The sequence below is a fragment of the Salvelinus alpinus genome, chromosome 1 (genome assembly GCF_045679555.1).
Source record: "Salvelinus alpinus chromosome 1, SLU_Salpinus.1, whole genome shotgun sequence".
In the NCBI taxonomy this organism is placed as follows: domain Eukaryota; kingdom Metazoa; phylum Chordata; class Actinopteri; order Salmoniformes; family Salmonidae; genus Salvelinus; species Salvelinus alpinus.
In genome coordinates this window covers 107185737-107208368 of record NC_092086.1, presented here as the reverse complement: position 1 = coordinate 107208368, position 22632 = coordinate 107185737, and the positions used below count along the sequence as shown (strand labels likewise).

The following is a 22632-nucleotide window of genomic DNA, read 5'->3' as shown; positions in this document are numbered from 1 at the left end:
GAAGATGATATGGGGGGGTCTGGACTGTCTGGAAGATGATATGGGGGGGTCTGGACTGTCTGGAAGATGATATGGGGGGTCTGGACTGTCTGGAAGATGATACGGGGGGGTCTGGGCTGTCTGGAAGATGATACGGGGGGGTCTGCACTGTCTGTTTGGAAGATGACATGGGGGGGTCTGGACTGTCTGGAAGATGATATGGGGGGGGGGGGGGGTCTGGACTGTCTGGAAGATATGGGGGGGTCTGGACTGGGGTCTAGGCTGTCTGGAAGATGACATGGGGGGGCCTGGACTGTCTGGAAGATGACATGGGGGGGCCTGGACTGTCTGGAAGATGATATGGGGGGGTCTGGACTGGGGTCTGGGCTGTCTGGAAAATGACATGGGGGGGTCTGGACTGTCTGGAAGATGATTATGGGGGGGTCTGGGCTGTCTGGAAGATGATATGGGGGGTCTGGACTGTCTGTCTGGAAGATGATATGGGGGGGGTTTGGACTGTCTGGAAGATGACATGGGGGGTCTGGACTGTCTGGAAGATGACATGGGGAGTCTGGACTGTCTGGAAGATGACATGGGGGGTCTGCACTGTCTGTCTGGAAGATGACATGGGGGGGATTGGAAGAAGTCAGTGGAGGGAGACATCTTTCTCCAAGGAGGGAAAAGGGAAAATCAGGTCACTGCACACTGAGGAAGAGCATCCCAAATGGCACCGTATCCCTTATACAGTGTCCTACTTTTGATCAGGGCCGTATGGCACTTTGTAGGAAATAGGGTGCCATTTGGGACGTAGACTCTGTCTCACTATTATACAGGCTTAGCCAGTTCAGGCAGAGAAAAGTACAGCAGGTTGAGGCTGCCTGACTACAGGAACTACAGGCTACACAAGATAGAAACACATGGCTAGCCCACTGGCTACATCAGTGAGTGAGTGAGTGAGTGAATGAATGAGTGAGTGAGTGAGTGAGAGAGGGGTAGAGAGAGGTAGAGAGAGGTACAGAGAGGGGTAGAGAGGGGGGTAGAGGGGGGAGTAAAAAGAGGTAGAGAGGGGTAGAGAGAGAGGTACAGAGAGGTACAGAGAGGGGTAGAGAGGGGGGTAGAGAGAGGGGTAGAAGGAAGAGAGGGTTAGAAGGATAGCGAGAGGTAGAGAGATGGAAAAAAACATTTCTCCAACCTTTTCGGCCATATAACAAAAAACCAAGAGCAAACACATATACATGATCATATACTAAACTTAGTCAACTATTAGACTACCAGAACACACAGGATTCTCCAATTACATTGGATGAACTACAGGACAAAATCAAACCCTCCAACCCAAAAGGGCCTGATGTGTTGATGGTATACTAAACGAAATTATAAAATATACAGACCACAAATTCAAATGGGCTGTTCTTAAACTCTTCAACATCATCCTCAGCTCTGGCATCTTCCCTAATATTTGGAACCAAGGACTGATCACCCCAATCTACAAATGTGGAGACAAATTTGACCCCAATAATTACAGTGGAATATGCATCAGCAGCAATCTGTGAAAACCCCTCTGCAGTATCATCAACAGCACTCAAACATGTCTCCTGAGTAAATGTCACATTGCCATCTCACCAAAATACCGTACGACAGACCATGTGTACACCACGCACGCCCTTACTGAAAAACAAACAACAAAAAGTAAAGACCTCAAGCTTTGTTGATTTCAAACAAGCTTTTGACTCAATCTGGCATTAGGGTCTGCTATACAAATTGATGGAAAGCTAAAATAATGGTTTTCCAAAAAAGGTCCAGTAGCCAACACAACAAATACAAATTCTCTCTCGACACTGTTGTCCATCGAGCACACAAAGAATTACACCTACCTCGGCCTAAACATCAACACCACAGGTAACTTCCACAAGGCTGTGAACAATTTAAGAGACAATGCAAGAAGGGCCTTCTATGCCATCCAAAGGAACATACACCTCAACATCCCAATTAGGATCTGGCTAAAGATACTTCAATCAGTTATCGAACCCATTACCCTTTATGGTTGTGAGAATTCACAAAATGGGTCAAACACTCAATTGAGACACTGCATGCAGAATTCAGCAAAAATATACAGTGAAGGTAGCCTAGTGGTTAGAGCGTTGGGCCGGTAACCGAAAAACCGAAAGGTTGCTGGATCAAATCCCCGAGCTGACAAGGTAAAAATCTGTCGTCTGCCCCTGAGCAAGGCAGTTAACCCACTGTTCCCTGGGCGCCGAAGACGTGGATGTCGATTAAGGCAGACCCCCCCCCGTCTCTGATTCAGAGGGGTTGGGTTAAATGCGGAAGACACATTTCAGTTGAACACGTTCAGTTGTTCCCATTTGGAAAGTATTCAGACTCCTTGACTTTTTCCACATTGGATGAAATAGTTTTTTCCCTTCATCAATCTAAACACAATACCCCAAAATGACAAAGAAAAAACAGGTGTTTAGAAATTGTTGCAAATGATTAAAAAACATTACAAATTGAAATGCTGCATTTACATAAGTATTCAGACCCTTACCCAGTACTTTGTTGAAGCACCTTTGGCAGCGATTACAGCCTCAAAGTCTTCTTGGGTATGACGCTACAAGCTTGGCAAACCTGTATTTGGGGAGTTTCTCCAATTCTTCTCTACAGATCCTCTAAAGCTGTGTCGGGTTGGCTGGGGAGCGTTGCTGCACAGCTATTTTCAAGTCTCTCCAGAGATGTTCGATCGGGTTCAAGTGCGGGCTCTTGTGTTGTCTTGGCTGTGTGCTTAGGGTAATTTTCCTGTTAGAAGGTGAACCGTCGCACTGAGGGCTCTGGGGCAGGTTTTCATCAAGGATCTCTCTGTACTTTTTCATCTTTCCCTCGATCCTGACTAGTCTCCCAGTCCCTGCCGCTGAAAAACATCCCCACAGCATGATGCTGTCACCACCATGCCTCACCATAGGGATGGTGCCAGGTTTCCTCCCGCCAGGTTTCCTCCAGACTTGACGCTTGGAATTCAGGCCAAAGAGTTCAATCTTGGTTTCATCAGACCAGAGAATCTTGTTTCTCATGGTCTGAGAGTCCTTTGTAAATAAAGTATTTCTGTTTTTTATTTTTTATAAATTTGCTATAAAAAAAATAAAACGTGATTTAGATTTTTCATTATGGGGTATTGTGTGTAGATTGATGAGGAAAATGGTTAATTTTATAAATTTTAGAATAAGGCTGTAATGTAACAAAATGTGGAAAAAGGGAATGCACTGTAATTAATGTACAAAGCATGCAGAGCAGAAATAGAACTATATCCTCTAGTTATCAAAATCCAGAAAAGAGCTGTTCAATTCTACAACCACCTAAAAGGAAGCGATGCCCACACATTCCATCACAAAGCCCTCACCTACAGAGAGATGAACCTAGAGAATATTCCCCTCAGCCAGCTGGTTCTGGGGCTCTGTACACAAATGCAAACAGACCCCACAGAGCACCTGGACTAGGGATGGGTACTGAAACCCGGTATTAAACGGGCCCCGGGGCTAAATTATGAAAGACCGTAGTATCGATAAGCTCCGACGTTATGGGTTCTGCTTTCGGTACTGGAGAAATTAAGAAAATACATGTCCTATTTATTATTGCTACATAAACGTTATCTTGTATATTTTATCTCACCAACCATTTCTAACTTGCAATGAGATTAAGACATACGTCTATGATGCATTTTCACTATTCCCAATCCAGAAGAGAGATGGCTCTCTCTCGGAGCCTGTGTCTCTCACAAGCTACAGTACACACAGCACCCTGCTCTTAGTTAGTGACGATGGCAGAGAGTGCCAAACGTTCAGAAGTGTGGTTACACTTCACCAGAGTCCATGCTGACAACGCTCGTTGCCACAAGTACAACAAGACTTTTGCTTGTAAGGGCAGAAACACGAGCAATCTGTCCAAACATCTATGGAAAGTGCATCATGTACAGGCAGAGAAACAGTTTGACTGCCGAGCTCGTAGTTCATCTCTCGTCTGATCTACATTAGGTATGTACGCTAGCAGTCTAGAGCCCACACACAGAGTTAACTAGATTATGTGAACATGGGTTTCTGATCAAAAGGAACCATTAGCCAGTTGATTGTTTAGCTATGGGTGAGTTAATCAATTTAATCACCCATTTAAAGATTTTGAACTTTTTTGTTAAAGTTGCAGCTTCAATGAACCAACCCACCCCTCCCTCTAATACCGCTGGTCCAAGCCTAAGACAAGCCCCTCCCTCTAATACCGCTGGTCCAAGCCTAAGACAAGCCCCTCCCTAAGACAAGCCCCTCCCTCTAATACCGCTGGTACAAGCCTAAGACAAGCCCCTCCCTCTAATACCGCTGGTCCAAGCCTAAGACAAGCCCCTCCCTCTAATACCGCTGGTCCAAGCCTAAGACAAGCCCCTCCCTCTATTACCGCTGGTCCAAGCCTAAGACAAGCCCCTCCCTCTAATACCGCTGGTACAAGCCTAAGACAAGCCCCTCCCTCTAATACCGCTGGTCCAAGCCTAAGACAAGCCCCTCCCTCTAATACCGCTGGTCTAAGCATAAGACAAGCCCCTCCCTCTATTACCGCTGGTCCAAGCCTAAGACAAGCCCCTCCCTCTATTACCGCTGGTCCAAGCCTAAGACAAGCCCCTCCCTCTATTACCGCTGGTCCAAGCCTAAGACAAGCCCCTCCCTCTATTACCGCTGGTCCAAGCCTAAGACAAGCCCCTCCCTCTAATACCGCTGGTCCAAGCCTAAGACAAGCCCCTCCCTCTAATACCGCTGGTCAAAGCATAAGACAAGCCCCTCCCTCTAATACCGCTGGTCCAAGCCTAAGACAAGCCCCTCCCTCTAATACCGCTGGTCCAAGCCTAAGACAAGCCCCTCCCTCTAATACCGCTGGTCCAAGCCAAAGACAAGCCCCTCCCTCTAATACCGCTGGTCCAAGCCTAAGACAAGCCCCTCCCTCTATTACCGCTGGTCCAAGCCTAAGACAAGCCCCTCCCTCTAATACCGCTGGTACAAGCCTAAGACAAGCCCCTCCCTCTAATACCGCTGGTCCAAGCCTAAGACAAGCCCCTCCCTCTAATACCGCTGGTCCAAGCATAAGACAAGCCCCTCCCTCTATTACCGCTGGTCCAAGCCTAAGACAAGCCCCTCCCTCTATTACCGCTGGTCCAAGCCTAAGACAAGCCCCTCCCTCTATTACCGCTGGTCCAAGCCTAAGACAAGCCCCTCCCTCTATTACCGCTGGTCCAAGCCTAAGACAAGCCCCTCCCTCTAATACCGCTGGTCCAAGCCTAAGACAAGCCCCTCCCTCTAATACCGCTGGTCAAAGCATAAGACAAGCCCCTCCCTCTAATACCGCTGGTCCAAGCCTAAGACAAGCCCCTCCCTCTAATACCGCTGGTCCAAGCCTAAGACAAGCCCCTCCCTCTAATACCGCTGGTCCAAGCCTAGGACAAGCCCCTCCCTCTATTACCGCTGGTCCAAGCCTAAGACAAGCCCCTCCCTCTAATACCACTGGTCCAAGCCTAAGACAAGCCCCTCCCTCTAATACCGCTGGTCCAAGCCTAAGACAAGCCCCTCCCTCTATTACCACTGGTCCAAGCCTAAGACAAGCCCCTCCCTCTAATACCGCTGGTCCAAGCCAAAGACAAGCCCCTCCCTCTAATACCGCTGGTCCAAGCCTAAGACAAGCCCCTCCCTCTAATACCGCTGGTCCAAGCCAAAGACAAGCCCCTCCCTCTAATACCGCTGGTCCAAGCCTAAGACAAGCCCCTCCCTCTAATACCGCTGGTCCAAGCCTAAGACAAGCCCGAAGCCCCTTCACGCTGGCAGATAGTGGGAGGATGACTGAGGAGGGGGTGAATGAATGCTAACTAGCCGTGACCAAGGTCATAGTGAAAGGCCTACACCCCTTTGCAACAGTGGAGTCCAAGGGCTTTAGGTAACAGTCTGTCAGTATATATTGAGTTGTATTCATGTTCAGGATATAGTAGTATAAAAGGGTTGTATGTTGGTCCCATCACTCCACAACACACAACAATAAGGATAATTCAACACATGAACTCTTTTTTTTACTGTAGGGAGATGAGCAAGGCCCTCAACCCCAAATATACCCCTCCCTCCAGGAGGTACCTCAGTGACACATTCATTCCTACCTGGTGTGGTGTAGAAAAGGCCAATGTGATCACTGAGCTGAAGGACGTGCCAAAGCTGACCATCACATCAGACGGGTGGACCAGCCTCTGTCAGGACCACTCTCTCTCTGTTACAGTACACTACACACGCCAGGGCAGTGTAAAACAGAAGGTCCTCCACACCAGGACAGTGTAAAACAGAAGGTCCTCCACACCAGGGCAGTGTAAAACAGAAGGTCCTCCACACCAGGGCAGTGTAAAACAGAAGGTCCTCCACACCAGGGCAGTGTAAAACAGAAGGTCCTCCACACCAGGGCAGTGTAAAACAGAAGGTCATCCACACCAGGGCAGTGTAAAACAGAAGGTCCTCCACACCAGGGCAGTGTAAAACAGAAGGTCCTCCACACCAGGGCAGTGTAAAACAGAAGGTCCTCCACACCAGGGCAGTGTAAAACAGAAGGTCCTCCACACCAGGGCAGTGTAAAACAGAAGGTCCTCCACACCAGGGCAGTGTAAAACAGAAGGTCCTCCACACCAGGGCAGTGTAAAACAGAAGGTCATCCACACCAGGGCAGTGTAAAACAGAAGGTCCTTCACACCAGGGCAGTGTAAAACAGAAGGTCCCCCACACCAGGGCAGTGTAAAACAGAAGGTCCTTCACACCAGTGCAGTGTAAAACAGAAGGTCCTTCACACCAGGGCAGTGTAAAACAGAAGGTCCTCCACACCAGGGCAGTGTAAAACAGAAGGTCATCCACACCAGGGCAGTGTAAAACAGAAGGTCCTCCACACCAGGGCAGTGTACAAATCACAAACTGGCTAAGTAGTGGCAGAGGAGATCTCAGACATTCTGGAAGAGTTTGAGACAGAGCCAAGCAAGATTGTAGCTCTGACTGTTGATAATGCTGTTAATATGAATGTTGCCATCAACAGGCTACACATCCTAAAAATAGGATGCTTTGCGCACACATTGAATGTGGCAGCACAGAAATCAGAGCAGTGGTCGTGTGGTTCAAGAGATCCTCGATCCTTTTTTTTTTGACCTTTATTTAACTAGGCAAGTCAGTTGAGAACAAATTCTTATTTTCAATGAGGGCCTAGGAACAGTGGGTTAACTGCCTTGTTCAGGGGCAGAATGACAGATTTTTACCTTGTCAGCTCGGGGATTCGATCTTGCAACCTTCCGGTTACTAGTCCAACGCTCTAACCACTAGGCTACCTGCCGCCCCAAAATAATATTAAAATATTATTTTGAAATTCACACATTTAACAATTTAATTCAATATTCAAGTGTGCGGTAATTAAATACATGTTGTTTTCTGTTGTTGTATCAGGCCTTCTGCAACACTCACTCATCCTTGATGTCAAGACCAGATGGAACTCACTCTAATGATAGAGATTCATAGAGCCGTATCCAGCCATCCAAGCAGCAGCCTTGGACCCACGACTGTGAAAAGCAATGACCAAGGACAACCTGGACTGTCTGAAGGACGAGGACTTCAATCCACTCACGCCGCCAAACATACCCTAGTAAAACTGACCATCCTACTGATCCTCGACTTCGGCGATGTCATTTACAAAATAGCTTCCAATACTCTACTCAGCAAACTGGATGCAGTCTATCACAGTGCCATCCGTTTTGTCACCAAAGCCCCTTATACCACCCACCACTGTGACCTGTATGCTCTAGTCGGCTGGCCCTCGCTTCATACTCGTCGCCAAACCCACTGGCTCCAGGTCATCTATAAGTCTATGCTAGGTAAAGCTCTGCCTTATCTCAGCTCACTGGGTCACGATAACAACATCCACCCGTAGCACGCGCTCCAGCAGTTATCTCACTGGTCATCCCCAAAGCAAACACCTCCTTTGGCCACCTTTCCTTCCAGTTCTCTGCTGCGAATGACTGGAACGAATTGCAAAAATCGCTGAAGCTGGAGACTCATATCTCCCTCACTGTCTTTAAACATCAGCTATCTGAGCAGCTAACCGATCGCTGCAGCTGTACATAGTCCATCTGTAAATAGCCCACCCAATCTGCCTACCTCATCCCCATATTGTTTTTATTTACTTTTCTGCTCTTTTGCACACCAGTATTTCTACTTGCACATCACCATCTGCTCATCTATCACTCCAGTGTTAATTTGTTAAATTGTAATTACTTCGCTACTATGGCCTATTTATTACCTACCTCCTCATGACATTTGTACACACTGTATATAGTCTTCTTTTTTTTCTATTGTGTTATTGACTGTACGTTTGTTTATCCCATGTGTAACTCTGTTGTATGTGTCGCACTGCTTTGCTTTATCTTGGCCAGGTCGCAGTTGTAAATGAGAACTTGTTCTCAACTAGCTTACCTGGTTAAATAAAGGTGAATTTAAATAAAAAATGTATATATAAGGCTGAGGAGTTTGTCCAGCTCATGAGAATCCTCTATACATCCACACTGTGTGTCATGTGAATAGAATGCCCCCTGTGGACAGATCAAACCCATCCTCCACAAACTGGAAGAGCACTTCACTGTGAAGCATGAAGATACAACGTCTGTGGCAACCATCAAAGAGAAGGTCTGGGAGAACCTCTCCGAGCGCTATCAGGATGAGGACATTCAAGCCTTCCTGCATGAGGCCACAGCAATGGACCCCAGATTTAAAGGGAGGCTGGTGAGTTACGCCACCTGGGACAGGCTGAGGAAGGCAACTGTCGAGGCCAATGTGACTAGAGCAACACCAGGGCTGTCAGAGGAGCCGGAGCAGACAGACACAGAGCACCAGCAACAGGGGGAGTCTGAAGGAGAGGAAATGGAGACAGTCCCTCCATTGTACAAAACAAGGAGTGCCTTGGAGGAGCTGTTCTCAGAGGAGGACAGGGAGTTGAGGTTGACGATCCAACAGGACACCTCGTCCCTCACCCTCAGCGAGCGTGTTGACCTAGAGGTCGAGCTCTACAAAGGCCTGGCTCCCATCCCCATCATCACAACCTAGTCTATAATAGTGATTCGTTCAAAACATTGCCGTTTCTTTTGCTGTAAATAATTGTTTATTTTATATTTCAGAAAATAAAGCTATGTTAATTCTGTTCTTAATTTGTTTTGGGGTTTTTTCGTAAAAAATAACCGAAGGAATACCGTTAAAGTACCGGATGGAGAAGCAGTATCGGTAAGAGTAGTAATACCGTTAAAATGTTAACGATACCCATCTCTAGCCAGGACAGAAACACATTTAGACCCAACCAAATTATGAGAAAGCAAAAAGAGAACTATTTGACACACTGGAAAGAATCAACCAAAAAACGAAACAAATTGGAACGCCATCTCAATCAAATGTATTTATAAAGCCCTTTATACATCAGCTGATGTCACAAAGTGCTGTACAGAAACCCAGCCTAAAACCCCAAACAGCAAGCAATGCAGATGTCTGGCCCTAAAACAGAGAGTACACAGTGGCAGAATACCTGACCACTGTGACTGACCCCAAATTAAGAAAATCCTTGATTATGTACAGACTCAGTGAGCATAACCTTGCTATTGAGAGAGGCCATCATAGCCTGTCTTCTCTCGAGAGCCAGGTCTGCCTATGTGCACACTGCCCGAGAAAAATGAGGTGGAAACTGAGCTGCACTTCCTAACCTCCTGCCAAATGTATGACCACGTTAGAGACACATATTTCCCACAGATCACACAGACCCACAAAGAATTTGAAAACAAATAAACATTGATAAACTCCTATATCTGTTTGGTGAAATAGCGCAGTGTGTAATCACAGCAGCAAGATTTGTGGCCCGTTGCCATGAGAAAAGGTCAACCAGTGGAACACAAACAACATTGTAAATACAACCAATATTCATCTGTTTATTTATTTTCCTTTTCATACTTCAACTATATGCACACTGTACAAAGCCAATAATATAACAATTAAAATGTCTATATTATTTTACAACTTTTGTGAGTGTAATGTTTACTAATGTTTCCCTTGTTTATTTCCCTTTTGTTTATTGTCTATTGTCTATTCTAAGCCCTTTGAATTGAATTGAGAGGTATATAGGTGGGGAGGTAGCGAGAGAGAGGGGTAGAGAGAGGGAGAGAGAGGGAGAGAGAGAGGGGTAGAGAGAGGGAGAGAGAAGTAGAGAGAGGGGTAGAGAGAGAGAGGGAGAGAGAGAGAGGGGTAGAGAGAGAGAGGGGTAGAGAGAGGGAGAGAGAAGTAGAGAGAGGGGTAGAGAGAGGGAGAGAGAGGGAGAGGGGTAGAGAGAGGGAGAGAGAAGTAGAGAGAGGGGTAGCGAGAGAGAGGGAGAGAAAGAGAGGGGTAGAGAGAGGGAGAGAGAGGGAGAGGGGTAGAGAGAGAGAGAGAGAAGTAGAGAGAGAGAGGGGTAGAGAGAGAGAGGGGGAGAGAGAGAGGGGGGTAGAGAGAGAGAGGGGTAGAGAGAGGGAGAGAGAGGGGTAGAGAGAGGGAGAGAGAGGGGTAGAGAGAGAGAGAGAGAGAGAGAGAGAGAGAGGGGTAGAGAGAGAGAGAGAGAGAGAGGGGTAGAGAGAGAGAGAGAGGGAGGGGTAGAGAGAGGGAGAGAGAGAGGGGTAGAGAGATGGAGAGAGGAGTAGTAGAGATGGAGAGAGGAGTAGTAGAGATGGAGAGAGAAGTAGAGAGGGAGAGAGAAGTAGAGAGAAGTAGAGAGGGAGAGAGAAGTAGAGAGGGAGAGAGAAGTAGAGAGGGAGAGAGAAGTAGAGAGGGAGAGAGAAGTAGAGAGGGAGAGAGAAGTAGAGAGGGGGAGGGGTAGAGAGAAAGAGAGCGAGGTAGAGAAAGAGATGGGTAGAGAAAGAGAGAGAGATGGGTAGAGAAAGAGCGAGAGAGAGAGAGGGGTAGAGAGAAAGGTGGAGAGAGATAGAGAGAGAGGGGGGTAGAGAGAGGAAGAGAGGGGTGAACAGCTGACAGGGAGAGATATTTCCTCTCAACATGAATGTTTGGGCATTGTGTGTGGGCAGCATGAGAAAAGTGCTGTCAGAGGTAAGAATCTGGTACTGTGAAAAAGGGTAGGAACTCTGGCTCCCCCTGCAGTTCATGATTTATACTGCAGTTAAATGTGTATGGAAGTGTAGTTTGGCGAAGGAAGACCAAGGCAACATGGAGCTAAACAACTCAATCACTGAAAGTGAATTACTTACTACTGGGCTTTTGTAAAGGTTATGTGCAAGTGTTGATGTCTCAGTCGTCACCATCCCCGAATCTGTGTGTGTGTGTGTGTGTGTGTGTGTGTGTGTGTGTGTGTGTGTGTGTGTGTGTGTGTGTGTGTGTGTGTGTGTGTGTGTGTGTGTGTGTGTGTGTGTGTGTCCTCACCGCCTCTTGGATCTCACAGCGGAAGACATGTATATGGAAGATCTCTGCGTTGTAGTGGCTCTCTGTGAAGGCAAAGCAGTCAGTCTCAGGCGTGCCGTCATGACCACGCACACAGAACATGATCTTGTAGATGGGGTAACTGGCTATCTCTGTGCTTGTCTGGGGGTCCAGCAACCTGCAGACAAACAGGCAGGTAAGGTTATGGCTGTTATAGTTCAAAGTTAATTGGTAAAGGTAAAATATAGATTATATACAGCCTATATAGAGAATACATACAGATTATATACAGCCTATATAGAGATTCCATACAGACTACATACAGATTATATGCAGCATATATAGAGAATACACAAGATTATATACAGCCTATATAGACTACATACAGACTATACACAGATTATATACAGCCTATATAGAGAATACATACAGATTATATACAGCCTATATAGACTACATACAGACTATACACAGATTATATACAGCCTATATAGAGAATACATACAGATTATATACAGCCTATATAGAGACTACATACAGACTATACACAGATTATATACAGCCTATATAGAGACTACATACAGATTATATACAGCCTATATAGAGACTACATACATATTAAATACAGCCTATATAGAGACTACATACATATTATATAGAGACTATACACAAGATTATATACAGCCTATATAGAGACTACATACAGCCTATATAGAGACTATATAGAGACTACATACATATTATATAGAGACTATACACAAGATTATATACAGCCTACATAGAGACTACATACAGCCTATATAGAGACTATATAGAGACGACATACATATTATATTTACATTTACATTTAAGTCATTTAGCAGACGCTCTTATCCAGAGCGACTTACAAATTGGAGACTATACACAAGATTATATACAGCCTATATAGAGACTACATACAGACTATACACAGATTATATACAGCCTATTTAGAGACTAAATACAGATTATATACAGCCTATATAGAGACTACATACAGATTATATACAGCCTATATAGAGACTAGATAGAGATTATATACAGCCTATATAGAGACTACATAGAGACTATACACAGATTATATACAGACTACATACAGATTATATACAGCCTATATAGAGACTACATACAGATTATATACAGCCTATTTAGAGACTAAATACAGATTAAATACAGCCTATATAGAGACTACATACATATTATATAGAGACTATACACAAGATTATATACAGCCAATATAGAGACTACATACAGACTATACACAGATTATATACAGCCTATATAGAAACTACATACAGATTATATACAGCCTATATAGAGACTACATACAGATTATATAGAGACTATACACAATATTATATACAGCCTATATAGAGACTACATACAGCCTATATAGAGACTATAGAGAGACTATATACATATTATATGGAGACTATACACAAGATTATATACAGCCTATATAGAGACTACATACAGACTATACACAGATTATATACAGCCTATTTAGAGACTACATACTGCCTATATAGAGACTACATACAGATTATATACAGCCTATATACAGATTATATAGAGACTATACACAATATTATATACAGTCTATATAGAGACTACATACAGACTTCATACAGCCTATATAGAGACCACATACAGATTACATAAACTATATACAGCCTATAAAGAGATTATATCCAGCCAATATCCAGATTATATCCAGCCTATATCCAGATTATATCCAGATTATATACATCCTATATCCAGATTATATCCAGCCTATATCCAGATTATATACATCCTATATCCAGATTATATACATCCTATATCCAGATTATATCCAGCCTATATCCAGATTATATCCAGCCTATATCCAGATTATATACATCCTATATCCAGATTATATACATCCTATATCCAGATTATATACATCCTATATCCAGATTATATACATCCTATATCCAGATTATATACATCCTATATCCAGCCTATATACATCCTATATCCAGCCTATATCCAGATTATATACATCCTATATCCAGATTATATACATCCTATATCCAGATTATATACATCCTATATCCAGCCTATATCCAGATTATATCCAGCCTATATCCAGATTATATCCAGCCTATATCCAGATTATATACATCCTATATCCAGATTATATACATCCTATATCCAGATTATATACATCCTATATCCAGATTATATACATCCTATATCCAGCCTATATCCAGATTATATCCAGCCTATATCCAGATTATATCCAGCCTATATCCAGATTATATACATCCTATATCCAGATTATATCCAGATTAGAGTTCGACCGATTATGATTTTTCAACGCCGATACCGATTATTGGAGGACCAAAAAAAGCCGATACCAATTAAACGGCCGATATATATATATATATGTAATAATGACAATTACAACAATACTGAATACTGAATTAACTTAACATAATACATAAATAAAATCAATTTAGTCTCAAATAAATAATATACATGTTCAATTTTGTTTAAATAATGCAAAAACAGTGTTGGAGAAGAAAGTAAAAGTGCAATATGTGCCATGTAAGAAAGCTAACGTTTAAGTTCCTTGCTCAGAACATAAGAACATATGAAAGCTGGTGGTTCAATATTCCCAGTTCTTCAATATTCCCAGGTAAGAAGTTTTAGGTTGTAGTTATTATAGGAATTATGATGCGTCTACTATTTCTCTCTATACCATTTGTATTTCATATACCTTTGACTATTGGATGTTCTAATAGACACTTTAGTATTGCCAGCCTAATCTCGGGGGTTGATAGGCTTGAAGTCATAAACAGAGCTGTGCTTCAAGCATTGCTAAGAGCTGCTGGCAAACGCAGGAAAGTGCTGTTTGAATGATTGCTTACGAGCCTGCTGCTGCTTACCACCGCTCAGTCAGACTGCTCTATCAAATGTCAAATCATAGACTTAATTATAATATAATAAACACAGAAATACGAGCCTTTGGTCATTAATATGGTCAAATCCGGAAACGATCATTTCGAAAGCAAAATGTTTATTCTTTCAGTGAAATACGGAACCGTTCTGTATTTTATCTCATGGGTGGCATCCCTAAGTCTAAATATTGCTGGTACATTGCACAACCTTTAATGTTATGTCATAATAATGTAAAATTCTGGCAAAATAGTTTGCAACGAGCCAGGCAGCCCAAACATATACCCTGGCTCTGCGTGTAATGAACGCAAGAGAAGTGACACAATTTCCCTAGTTAATATTGCCTGCTAACATGAATTTCTTTTAACTAAATATGCAGGTTTAAAAAATATATACTTCTGTGTATTGATTTTAAGAAAGGCATTGATGTTTATGGTTAGGTACATTCGTGCAACGATTGTGCTTTTTTCGAGAATGTGCTTTTGTTAAATCATCCCCCGTTTGGCGAAGTAGGCTGTGATTCGATGATAAATTAACAGGCACCGCATTGATTATATGCAAAGCAGGCAAAGCTAGTTAACCTAGTAATATCATCAACCATGTGTAGTTAACTAGTGATTATGTGAAGATTGTTTTTTTATAAGATAAGTTTAATGCTAGCTAGCAACTCACCTTGGCTCCTTGCTGCACTTGCGTAACAGGTGGTCGACCTCTAATCCAGATTATATATATGACTCCCGAGTGACGCAGCGGTCTGAGGCACTGCATCTCAGTGCAAGAGGCAGTCCCTAGTTCGAATCCAGGCTGTATCACATCCGGACGTGATTGGGTGTCCCATAGGGCGGCGCACAATTGGCCCAGCGTTGTCTGGGTTTGGCCGGAGTAGGCCGTCATTGTAAATAAGAATTTGTTCTTAACTGACTTGCCTAGTAAAATAAAGGTTAAATTTAAAAAAGGCTCCTGAACAGACTACATACAGACTACATAGAGTATATACAGACTACATACAGAGTATATACAGACTACATAGAGAGTACATACAGACTACATAGAGAGTACATACAGACTACATACAGACTACATACCCAAGTCACAGTCTGTTCTCTTTGCAACCGAACAGCAAGCGGTACCGGAGCACCAAATCTGGGACCAAAAGGCTCCTGAACAGCTTCAACCCCAAAGCCATAAGACTGTTGAACAGTTCATTAAATGGCTACCTGGATGCATTTCAGCCCTTACCTACATGTACATAGTACTTCAATCAATCACCTAACTAAACCTACATGTACATAGTACTTCAATCAATCACCCCAACAACCTCATACTCCAGTACATTGACTCGGTACCGGTACTCCTTGTATATAGCCTGTATATAGCCTCGTTATTGTATCTATTTGTTAATTTTCGTACTTTTTAACTGCATTGTTGGGAAAGGGCTTGTAAGTAAGTATTTCACAGCAAAGTCTACACTTGTTGTATTCGGCAATGTGAAAAATAACATTTGATTAGATACAGACCATATACACACCTTATACCAGTGTTTCCTCTGCGTTCATTTAACTATGGCACTGCGCCACGGCAGAATCATTGCCACCACACCAAAAGAAAATCCTACTTCTAAAGGACACTCGCTTTTTTTTGTAAATAGATCATGCGTCTGGATTCAACACAGTTCTGGTGGTTATCTAGCTGTGTGAGCTGTGTGAGCTGTGTGAGCTGTGTGAGCTGTGTGAGCTGTGTGAGCTGTGGCAGGCAGCCTGCCACTGAAGAAACACAGCGTGCCACTGACCAGTGCTTAATAGACGCTCTGAGGCGCCAAACACAATTCACTTGAATCACTTCAAAATGCACCTGCGTGAGAAACAGCTAGAAAGGTACGTTATCTTGTTTGTTTGACTAACGTTAGCTGGCCAATTACATAAGCTAGCTATAACCTAAAAACTCTTCTAGCATCATTCAGATCTATTATATTGCTGCCACAATTTGTGACGGCAATTAGCTATCCAATATAGACAAGTATGTTGATGATAGACACATGGTTAACTCACGTTACTAGTCTAGCAAGTTAGCTAGCTAGTTTGTTTGGAACTGTATCAAGTGCAAGCAAGATAGTTACATTTATCGGTCTTTGGCTTGATTTTCTTTTTCTCAGATTAGTTTATTGAAATATTTCCAGCCACAGCAGCAAAAGAGAAAGGTGGAGTAGGGACAAGAGTGTCAGGTAACGTTAACTTAGCTAGCTAACGTCAAATCACCCTGAATTAACTTTCTTTAGTTAGGCAACTCTTTAAAAGCATAAGCTATCATATTTATAATAAGTGTATGGCTTACTTACAAGACAGAGAAGAGGCAGAATCCTGGGAGTGAGGTAGGGATGCATGAGGGACAGAATGGAGCAGAGGAAAGGTGAGAGCCAGGAGTGGTGACGGAAGCAGAAAAGGAGAGGAGAGCAGAGAGAAGGAGAGAGCCAGGAGTGGCGACGGAAGCAGAAAAGGAGAGGAGAGCAGAGAGAAGGAGAGAGCCAGGACTGGAGACGGAAGCAGAAAAGGAGAGGAGAGCAGAGAGAAGGAGAGAGCCAGGAGTGGAGACGGAAGCAGAAAAGGAGAGGAGAGCAGAGAGCAGGAGAGAGCCAGGAGTGGAGACGGAAGCAGAAAAGGAGAGGAGAGCAGAGAGAAGGAGAGAGCCAGGAGTGGAGACGGAAGCAGAAAAGGAGAGGAGAGCAGAGAGAAGGAGAGAGCCAGGAGTGGAGACGGAAGCAGAAAAGGAGAGGAGAGCAGAGAGAAGGAGAGAGCCAGGACTGGAGACGGAAGCAGAAAAGGAGAGGAGAGCAGAGAGAAGGAGAGAGCCAGGAGTGGAGACGGAAGCAGAAAAGGAGAGAAGAGCAGAGAGAAGGAGAGAGCCAGGAGTGGAGACGGAAGCAGAAAAGGAGAGGAGAGCAGAGAGAAGGAGAGAGCCAGGAGTGGAGACGGAAGTAGAAAAGGAGAGGAGAGCAGAGAGCAGGAGAGAGCCAGGAGTGGAGACGGAAGCAGAAAAGGAGAGGAGAGCAGAGAGAAGGAGAGAGCCAGGAGTGGAGACGGAAGCAGAAAAGGAGAGGAGAGCAGAGAGAAGGAGAGAGCCAGGAGTGGAGACGGAAGCAGAAAAGGAGAGGAGAGCAGAGAGAAGGAGAAGAAAGAGGAGTAGATAAAAGGAGAGGAGGAGTAACGCCAAGTACGCACCACCGGCAAGCCGGATGGGACCACAGACACACACGCAATATTCTCCGGTGTTGGTTTGTTTGGCAAGCAGTGCTGACCTGACGGTGCCCTCTGAGACGCCGGGCACAGATAGGGTGATGTCCAGGGGTAGCTGGCACTGCCCTCTGAGGACGGTCATCATGCAGAGCGCTTCCACCTCACTGCGGGGGGCGTTGACCGAGGCACAGCCCAGGTAGGTCAGCTTATTGAAGACCACACTGTCCTCGTCTGGGATGGGCGTACTGGGGCTGCACTCCGATGACGACTCATCCCCTGTGGAAGTCAAAGGTCACACAGAGAGGGTCTAGTGAGAGGGAGAGACATCAGATTAACTCGGAATCCAAAATCTAACCGTAGACCCTACCCCTAGGACATTGGATATACAGAATTGATATTTCCACCCAGCCAATCAGAAGACAAGATGAAGCTATTACCGAGGTTGTGACATCTATCCAATTCTCTCATATCTACAGAAGTGTCTAAGGTGTAGAGGAGGGGCCCATCCAATCCAGCCAGCTGGAGATTATTATTTTGTGGTAAAAAACACTCCAGGCCACTCTTGAATGTGTAGAAATAGATAGATAACCATGTGCAAATGATAAGGGATCTATATATTTTCCGATATGAGCACTTTTTCTAGACCGCAAATAGATTTTGACAAACAAATCCGTAAACCCCGATGTGGCCCTTGAGCCAAAACGTTTCCCTACCCCCGGTGTAGGGATTGATTTGGTATCCTTGCTATGACTCACCGCGGTACGATCGTTCATTTAGCTCGCTCTCCTGTGCACCTTGTGCGGATTGGACGGGCAGAACCATCTCAACTTTTGGCGGGGTGTTGAGGGGGTCGCTGAGGGGGTCAGGGCACGGTTGGTGCACGGACTGGAGTGGTACTGCTGTGGTGGGCTGGGACACATGGTCCCCCCCTCCCACCCGGTCTCCCCAGCCACCACCGCCACCCCCACCGCTCAGAATCTGGTCAGCTACAGAGGGGTCCATCAGAACATCCTCCAACTCCTTCTGCAACTGCTGCTCACTGCCGTTCCCCACAATCTGTTGTCACACACACGGTCAGGCGGATGGACGCACACAAACAGACGGACACAGACCGTCAGAGGGCGGACGGACACACACGAACAGAGAATCCCAGAGCCAGACACACACATACACACACAGATGGGGAATACGGTCAAAATACAAGGTTCATTATCATTCATCAAGCTACCTAAGAAACAGTTCATTAACCTCAGTAACTTTTTTCCTCCCCAATTAACTGAATGGCTAGGTTTAACATGTTATACTGATCTTGAGATTCTCTCCAAGTGATTGACAAGGGAATTGAGAGGGAAAAGAGACTTATCAAACAGAGGAAGTAACAGGTGATTAGTATGTGAATTAATTTAGTATTGTGAATCCATTAGATCACTACAGGTGGGTTAACAAGTGTCTAGATACTACTTCTGGTATGTCTGTTTATAAATTGTAGCCTATCGAAGAAGAGAAAGCACATTCTCACTATCTACAGGTGCCAAGTTCATCGAGCCGACAGAAGCTAAGCAAAAGAGGACATTACAGTAACAGAGGGGCAGAAAAACTGCAACACCAACTAGTGAAGACTGCGAAGCATAGTTCTCAGCCTACAGCAGAAGTATAACAGCGCATCACACCCTAAAGTGGCGGACAAGGCTGCAAGAGGGGGAACTCAGGAGAGGTGGCTGGGTGACTGACTGGGGGTCTGGCCCTAAAGCCCGGGACTGATAGCTAGAACAAGAACTTGCTCCAGAGCAACTGAGCTAGCTGCTACCTCATCACAAGACAATCTAGGGCCTTCAAATCATTCAACAGCCAATCAAAAACACTTAGAGCCTCACCGAGCACAGACAGTGTCACCACAGAATCACAGCACAGAGTGAGAAAAAGAGATATAAACTGACCTTAAAGCTGACCCCTTCCTCAGAAATCACCTGCGTAACAAACAACAAATTTAGACACAATGTGCTACATCCCTCTACCTAGTGGGCTTGGGGAGAAGAGACTGTAACAACAGGGAAGTTTATTTTCTAATCAATTCTGCTGATTAATAGATATGGTGATGATGTGTACAGTTGGAGTTGAAGCGTGTGAGTTTAAATTTTAACATTCCTTAGGCTAGTCTAAATATCTTCTATCTCAACCCAAGGAAATTCAGTAGACTGAGTAGCCTGCCCCTGAATAGCTGGGTATAGTCATTTCAGTAGTCCACTAGCACCACCTGCTGGTGAAGTCAGAGCACTACATCATCCCAAGATGGGTCTGTCCAGAGGCACCAAGTAAAGTAAAACATTTAAGGGTAAACTAACATGAACATAAATGTTAACAAACACATATATATATATATATATATGCACACATACACATATTATGTCTGTATATTACGTGTGTGTATATAGTGTGTGTGTGTATGTATATACATATATATATACAGTTGAAGTCAGAAGTTTACATACACTTAGGTTGGAGTCATTAAAACTTGTTTTTCAACCAATCCACAAATTTCTTGTTAACAAATTATAGTTTTGGCAAGTCGGTTAGGACATCTACTTTGTGCATGACACAAGTAATTTTTCCAACAATTGTTTACAGACAGATTATTTCACTGTATCACAATTCCAGTGGGTCAGAAGTTTACATACACTAAGTTGACTTTGCCTTTAAACAGTTTGGAAAATTCCAGAAAATGATGTCATGAATTTAGAAGCTTCTGATAGGCTAATTGACAATTTGAGTCAATTGGGGGTGTACCTGTATATGTATTTCAAGGCCTACCTTCAAACTCAGTGCCTCTTTGCTTGACATCATGGGAAAAACTAAAGAAATCAGCCAAGACCTCAGGAAAAAAAATTGTAGACCTCCACAAGTCTGGTCCATCCTTGGGAGCAATATCCAAACGCCTGAAGGTACAACGTTCATCTGTACAAACAATAGTACCCAAGTATAAACACCATGGGACCACGCAGCCGTCATACCGCTCAGGAAGGAGACGCGTTCTGTCTCCTAGAGATGAACGTACTTCGGTGCAAATCAATCCCAGAACAACAGCAAAGGACTTTGTGAAGATGCTGGAGGAAACAGGTACAAAACTATCTATATCCACAGTAAAACAAGTCCTATATCGACATAACCTGAAAGCCCGCTCAGCAAGGAAGAAGCCACTGCTCCAAAACCACCATAAAAAAGCCAGACTACGGTTTGCAACTGCACATGAGGACAAAGATTGTACTTTTTGGAGAAATGTCCTCTGGTCTGATGAAACAAAAATAGAACTGTTTGGCCATAATGACCACTGTTATGTTTGGAGGAAAAGGGGGGAGGCTTGCAAGCCGAAGAACACCATCCCAACCGTGAAGCACGGGGGTGGCAGCATGATGTTGTGGGGGTGCTTTGCTGCAGGAGGGACTGGTGCACTTCACAAAATAGATGGCATCATGAGGGAGGAAAATGATGTGGATATATTAAAGCAACATCTCAAGACATCAGTCAGGAAGTTGAAGCTTGGTCGCAAATGGGTCTTCCAAATGGACAATGACCCAAAGCATACTTCCAAAGTTGTGGCAAAATGGCTTAAGGACAACAAAGTCAAGGTATTGGAGTGGCCATCACAACGCCCTGACCTCAACCCTATAGAAAATGTGTGGGCAGAACTGAAAAAGCGTGTGCAAGCAAGAAAGCCGTTCCTGTCATTGGCAGCAGTTCTCTGATGTTCAGTTCAATGACTGGAACGAACTGCAAAAATCACTGAAGCTGGAGACACATATCTCCCTCACTAGCTTTAAGCACCAGCTGTCAAAGCAGCTCACAGATCACTGCACCTGTACATAGCCCATCTGTAAATTGCCCATCCAACTACCTCATCCCCATACTGTATTTATTTATTCATCTTGCTCCTTTGCACCCCAGTATCTCTACTTGCACATTCATCTTCTGCACATCTACCATTCCAGTGTTTAATTGCTATATTGTAATTACTTTGCCACCATGGCTTATTTATTGCCTTACCTCCCTAATCTTACCTCATTTGCACACACTGTATATAGACTTTTCTTTCTATTTTTTTGACTGTATGTTTGTTTAGTCCATGTGTAACTCTATTCAATGTGTAACTCTGTGTTGTTGTATGTGTCAAACTGCTTTGCTTTTTCTTGGCCAGGTCCCAGTTGTAAATGAGAACATGGTCTCAACTTGCCTACCTGGTTAAATAAAGGTGAAATAAAAAAAAAAAAAAAAATAAAAATACAAACCTGACACAGTTACACCAGCTCTGTCAGGAGGAATGGGCCAAAATGCACCCAACTTATTGTGGGAAGCTTGTGGAAGGCTACACGAAATGTTTGACCCATATTAAACCATTTAAAGGCAATCTGCGTCACTTCCTGTTGAATCTGCAGACGTGTTGCTGTGCGTTTTGTTGCTGTGCGTTTTGCTGCCAACTTTACTTTGCTAGCTGACAACTTTACGTTTTTTTGTTTTGTTTTTGTTTTTAATTACCGTTTATATTTTTATTTTTTTTCCATCGCAACTTTTTTCCCTCATTCAACTTTTTCACTCCGAACGCTTTATCTGGACATGGTTCGTCAACACCTTCAACAGCCGAAGCTAAGTAGTAACATTAACATGATGTCTTCTAATTGCAGTCGCTGTACTCATAATATACAGGAGAACGATCGCCTTACGGCGAGAATAGCTGTGCTACAAGCCCAGCTTCAGACGCAATCGTTAGGCAAGGGTAATTTCAGTGTAGGAAAGGAAGAAACAGCGTCTGTGCCACCAGTAAGTACAGATAGTAACGTTAGTATAAATCCCCCCGCACAGTCCCCGCAGCCGGACAACTTTCTCATGGCTTCTGGAGGGAAATGCTGTTGGAATGCTCAACCGGTGTCGCTCATTCAGCCGACAGAAACTTTCAACCGGTTCTCCCCATTATGTAGCGAGTCGGAGTCTGAGTCTGAGTCTTCTCTTGTCTCTACTCCTCCCGT

General features: G+C 44.2%; 1 protein-coding gene across 3 annotated transcripts in view; it reads right to left on the bottom strand.

The window, feature by feature from the left end:
- Positions 1-22632, bottom strand: part of LOC139538258 (rab GTPase-activating protein 1-like) — a 175538-nt gene that overhangs the window by 128889 nt on the left and 24017 nt on the right. For 2 of the 3 annotated variants that reach the window (XM_071340122.1, XM_071340109.1), the window contains exons 3-6: positions 19555-19584; positions 18373-18673; positions 17680-17893; positions 11451-11625 (exon numbers count right to left, since the gene is read on the bottom strand). In XM_071340122.1, coding sequence (XP_071196223.1) covers positions 11451-11625; positions 17680-17893; positions 18373-18673; positions 19555-19584 — 720 coding nt within the window. The remainder of the gene's footprint in view (positions 1-11450; positions 11626-17679; positions 17894-18372; positions 18674-19554; positions 19585-22632) is intronic. The other variant, XM_071340116.1, reaches the window with a different exon arrangement.